The sequence below is a fragment of the Vigna radiata genome, chromosome 3, assembly GCF_000741045.1.
Source record: "Vigna radiata var. radiata cultivar VC1973A chromosome 3, Vradiata_ver6, whole genome shotgun sequence".
Lineage (NCBI taxonomy): Eukaryota > Viridiplantae > Streptophyta > Magnoliopsida > Fabales > Fabaceae > Vigna > Vigna radiata.
In genome coordinates, this window is record NC_028353.1 from 10,876,131 (window position 1) to 10,882,130 (window position 6,000).

The following is a 6,000-nucleotide window of genomic DNA, read 5'->3' on the forward strand; positions in this document are numbered from 1 at the left end:
GAATCAATCGATTAATTTTAATTTTTATCTAAAAATAAAAGAAAAAACATATTTAAATATTTTAATTTTTTAAACTTTATTTCTTTAACTGATAATTATTTACAATCTAAACTCAATTTTTAGTTTTAAAATATAATTTTACGCAATTTTGGTTACTAATTATTTGAAATCGAATTTAATTTGTAGTTTTAAAAATATATTAAATCATTATCAAATTATATTTGATAGAAAGTCTTATAATTATTACTTTATATTTTATCTGTATCTGTATATGAAGAATTATTTTACTTTCTTTAATTTAATTTCACTCTTCAAGTAGTCACATATTTAAATTGAATTATTTTTTAATCCTAGATAATCAAAATTCATCTACAATTAAATTGTAAAATTTATTTATATTTATTTTTATAATTATAATTTACTTATTTTATCCTAATCTTATCATATGTATTTTTACTAATATATTATAATAAAAATTTAAGCGTTATTAATATGCATTTTTAATTTTTTTTATTATAATAAAATTTTTATTAAATTATAAAATGTTTTTAATTATTAAGTTAAAATTATAAAGAAATTATAAAATAATTTTTACAAAAAGATAATTATAAAATAAATAACTTTCAAAATTTTATTATAAGTAATTTTTTAATTATGTAAATGAGTTTTTTTAATTTTGAAAAATTATTTGAATTAATTTTTTTAATGGATGTGAAAACATAATCTCTTGAGTAATGATATTTTTCTTCAAATTTATATGTAACGTAAAAAATAACACCATAATTATAAATAGTGAAATTAAAAGTTGAATAAAATTAAGGATAATTATAATTAAGTTATCAAAATTAAAAGAATATATATATATATATATATATATATATATATATATATAACAATAAATTAATAGAATAGAGTCACAAAAAATGGAATAAAATTAAAATTATGATAAATAAATTTTTTTTAAAAGTATGTAAGATTCTTTATAAAACTTAAGTTTAATATATAAAAATAATTTATACTTATTATAGTTTTATTTTAGAAATGACAATAAAAAATTATCAAAATATAGTCATAATTTTGTCTAACTATTTTGTTCTATCATGTTCTAAAGTGTTAATTACATTCATCAACCATTAAAAGTGCAAAAATATAGTGATTTTTTCATAGTCACTTGGTTAGCTCCCTCTCACTCATACACTCACTCTAAGGCTATCTCCACTACACTTTTCCCAGTTGTATCCATTTTCAGGTAATTTCTTTTTTTTAAAACCCAGAAAATTTCCAATTTTTCCATCTAAATGGATCGGAATTTCCATTTGACTGCATCATTGTTGTTTGGATTCGTTCTGATTTAGTTCTAGTATTTTTTGTGTGAGTATAAAGTCAATTGATGATTCAAAGGCCTTCCATTTCCGATAATCTAAAATAAAAAAGTAAAAAGTGTATGCTATGATTTATTTGTTTCAGGATCAAATCAATGCGGGAGCACGTGGTTTTATCTGTTGTTGATCCTCTTCTTGCAGCATCTTTGCAACCTGAGCACGGTGGCGATCAAGAAAAAGATCTTACCCTAATGGTGGAGTGTCGCATTTGCCAGGAAGATGACACTATTCAAAATTTGGACATACCCTGTGGATGCAATGGAACCTTGAAGGTATTTTATATTAACTTTCCCGAGTTTGCGAATGAGGATAGTAAGCACTACAATTGAGGCATTTTAGGATTGTGGCTTCCTGTATATTTTTAGTAAGCAATGAAGACAGTAGATTGTTGTTTTCTATGGGCTGATGAGCTATGCTATTTACCAGTAAACTCTTTGGGAAAAGTACAAGCATGGTGTTTGCAATAAATGACTTCCTCTTTCTTGAATCAATGCCTCGGATTTCAAAGGATTGGTTGTTTCCAGCAGTAATTGTGTGTGCAAGTAATTTGGACTGCATGTTGATGTGATGTGTATTCAAATGAGATAGTTTGAATTGCAATTGTTATATTCTTTTCTCATAACTAACAACAGTTATTGATGTATAATAGTCTGTCATCTGACCATTGCTTTGCCTCCCGTTCCATCCCTTTATTGTAAACTCTGCAGAAATTGACAATTCCATCAATATTTTTTTTTTCTTTGTACAAGTTTGCTCATAGGGAATGTGTTCAGCAATGGTGCTACGAGAAGGGTGATACAATTTGCGAAATCTGCCATCAGGTGACTTGTTGAACTCTTAGTATTAGTATGGTATATTAGCACTAAGAAGCATATTTATTGTAATTCACATGTATCTTAGCTTTAGTTGTATTTTGGTCATTATTTTTTAAGGAGTTTTATGCTGATTTTCTTTTGGCTGTGTTTGAAGTATGGGCTTGCTGGATACACCCAGCATATTGATAATTTTCTCGTGGATTATATAGCTGTTACTTTGCTAGTTATCTCTGATTTGAGAGACTGTGGGAAACCCTCATAGACATGACATTAATGATTGGAGTATGTATTGGCAACTTTTAATTCTGACCTGTTCATAACTGGTTTGGGGAATTGGTGCTTGTCTAACATTGAGGCATTTATAAAGTAACTCAATATGCGACATCATGTGTATACAACAAATTTAAGACTTAGCACGTAACTCAATCCAGGAGTCGACTAAAAAGGTAAGGTCTACTTAGGTTATATGACTAAGGGATGTGCCTCCCACACCCAACACCATGAGGGTGCTGGAGGCTGCAATGAAGGCAGACTAAAGCGTTAAGGTGGGCTGGGGTGATCACAATTAAGACTAGTTTATCACAAAATTAATTTTATGGAGAATCTCAATATAGGAAAACAAACATGCCCTGAAAGATTAGAGAGAAAAAAGCAAAGCCAGAAACAATAGATGGCTGTTAGCAATAGGATAAAAGAGAGATGAATGAATTCTAAGTACCAAATTGATTAGATGGAACAACAACGAAATCATAGGGCCAGAAGATTGCATTTATTTACTTGCTCAGATTAAGTTCTAGTTTTTTCACAGAAAAGTTCTCTTGACATTCAGCCATTCAAACCTGGCTATTCTGCGACAACAACTGTTTACCATCCTGGAGATACTTCAATTGATATCAGGTAATTCCACCTTTTTGACTTGATGTTATTCTTTTTGATATAAACAAGAATCTTTATATTTATATATGTAGATACAGTGGCAATCTCGCCTTGCTTATTTGTTTTCCTTCTAGACTTCATTATATTGAGTAAGACTAAATCTAAAGAGATCTCTGATAGAAAGAGTGGAGGAATTTGTTGGGGGCTAGGTGGGTTTAAGATTATTTATTAGCCTTCTTCCCTTTTGTGCTAGTCTATATCCATTTTCTTTATGTAGTTTATATTCTTGCTATATTTTGAATACCTCTTGTTCAGTCTAAACTATCATTATCTGCTCTATGTCCTGCGTCTGGTTTTATATCTTAAAATATGCTTCTGCATATTGGGCAGTGATGACTGGGAAAGCTCTAGTATTCCTTTAGATTTGCACAATTCTCGACTTTTGGCTATTGCAGCTGTAGAGCACCAAGTTCCAGAGATTCGTGAAGGTTATGCCAATGCTGCTGGCACTAGTGGAATTACATTGTGGCACTCGGTTGGTCTAATTGTAAGCGCTTTTAATTTGTTCATGAAGTTCAATAGTATGTTTTTCAAATCTTTTATATTAGTCATGAGAATTGATATTCTTAAATTTTTTCTTTCCTAACACTTGAAAAAATTGTAATTTAAGTCTAACCCAATTTCACTAAACCAGTTTGGTAAAGTGAGGTTTGTTCCTATTTATATGTTATAATTTGATCATATCTCAAGTTATACGCCAAGGATTGAACATCTCTAGAGTATGAGACCAAGAGGAACTAGGTAATGGGTAACATGATAGGCTCAACAATTTTGGCTAAGATAAATTCTGAATGACTCTAATACCATGTTAAAGTATAAGAAAGAGAAAAACATTGAACTGAAACCATATGTTTTTGAGACTACATGAGTGCTTTATTTATATTGAGAAAAAGATATAAATACAATAAATCGATAACATTTGATATCCCCTAATAACAAAGATATGATACATGAGTAAAAAAAAATGTTTCTAATAATAGATATATAATCTAGATATTCCTGATTATACAGGTTCAACTCTTTATTTCTATAATTATAACACTCTCCCTCAATATGTGCTTAGCTTGTTACACATAATCGATCCTCGATCTTCTTAGAGATTTGGTGAATATGTCAGCTAATCGTTTATTAGAGTTGACAAGTAGTATCTCCAAACTCTAGTTTTTCTCTTAATAAAATGACAATCCACTAATATGTTTGGTCCTTTCAAGAAAGATAGGATTAAAGGAAATGTGTAATATTTCCTGGTTGACACTAGTTGAATAGGTCATCTTAAATAGACTTTATTGAAAAGCTGCAATGTGCTTTTTGATATAACAAGTTTCTAGATGTGATCTTTCTTATTCTTTTCTCTGTTTTCTCGTTCATTGTATGTGAAGTTCTAGCGTCATTATAAATATGAGAACCTAAGAAAGGGGAATCAAGCTCTCAAATTTATTCTCTATTCTTATATATTTTTCTCAATTGTCACATACAAGATGCATTTGAGAACTTTCTTCAAATTTAAGCTCTTTGAGATTTGTGGCTCTAGAATTAACTACCTAGACACCTCCTTTAAAGGAATTTGACACTGAGTGCATATGAGTAAGGAATCTTACCTACAAATGCCATGGAGCTATTACCTGAATTTGCAGGTTTTTTTAATGTGACTAGCAACCCCTTTAATTTCATAATCTCTGTGTTGAACTCTGTAGTGGGTCGTAAAGAATTTCTTTCTGTTGGGTGTAGTTGTGCCATATGGACTTAAGTATGTCCTCCACCTGGAATTCCTTTAGGTGTCCAATTCCGGTTTGGATTTGGAAGCTTATCATGAAGTCTCCAACACTTGTCCTGAGTGTGTCGCAACTTCTTACAATAGGTACACCCAAGGGAGTCTTTATTATCTCCTTTAGGTATATTAATTCCTCCTACATTTCCAGATGAAGTGAGCTGGCCCTGTCCAACTTTCTTCCCCTTGTTTTGTACAAGCAAGGCTGAACTTTCAGTTGATGGGGTTTCCAACATTACACCTCTACGGGTTTCTTCAGCCTGAGACACAACCATTGTCTCATTGAGTGGGGAGAGGTCCTTCCCTAGCACTTGAATTCTAATAAGGTCAAACTCATTGTTTAATCTTGTCAACAACTGGTAGATGCTATCCTTCTCCTTGTAGCGTTTGAGCAGATCAACATCTTCATTACATTTTGCTTGAAATTGCTCATGATAGTTGAACTCCTGCCACAAATTTTGTAGTATATGGGTGCCCTCACTGGCTGAGTAGTTCCCTTGTTTTGTATTAGCATTAGAGATTCTCATCTTAATCTCATAGATTTGGGCAACATCACCAAATAACTAATGGTGCAAGTTACAAACCGAGTATTATTTGGAACATGACCATTTTTACTAATAACCCAAGTATTATTTGAACACTCAACCACTTTTGGCTTAAAATCTTAGTATATTTTGGAACACAGCCATTCTTTGCCAAACATCCCCAATATTTTTTGGAACACAACCACTCTTGACTAACCCACTTATTATTGTTTGGAATGTAGCCATTCCTGACTAATAAAAAGTATTGTTTGGATATCAAACAACTCTGACTAAGACATTGAGTATGTTTTGGAACACAACTACTCTTTGCTAAGCAAACTAGGTTTGAATAAAGATGTGATCAAACAGATCATAGGGATTTGCTAGACATCTCGTACGTGATAGTAGAAATTAGGTGGTCCAATAGCGGCCCGATAACGGGTGGAAACAGAAATGCCCACTTAGAACTCGCTAGGATAAGCTCTCACTAATCATGGCTCTGATATCATATTAGAAGTGGACTTTAAGCCTAACTCAACCCCACAAAACCGGCTTGTAAGGTGAGGTTTGCACCT

General features: G+C 31.3%; 1 protein-coding gene across 1 annotated transcript in view; it reads left to right on the top strand.

Moving 5' to 3' along the window:
• The first annotated feature begins 1,128 nt into the window (after positions 1 to 1,128).
• LOC106756822 overlaps positions 1,129 to 6,000 on the top strand; it is a 7,761-nt gene continuing 2,889 nt past the window's right edge. Inside the window, exons 1-5 of the mRNA XM_014639422.2 lie at positions 1,129 to 1,249; positions 1,468 to 1,654; positions 2,132 to 2,203; positions 3,027 to 3,094; positions 3,464 to 3,620. Of these exons, the coding sequence (XP_014494908.1) occupies positions 1,478 to 1,654; positions 2,132 to 2,203; positions 3,027 to 3,094; positions 3,464 to 3,620 (474 nt within the window). The 5' untranslated portion in view covers positions 1,129 to 1,249; positions 1,468 to 1,477. The remainder of the gene's footprint in view (positions 1,250 to 1,467; positions 1,655 to 2,131; positions 2,204 to 3,026; positions 3,095 to 3,463; positions 3,621 to 6,000) is intronic.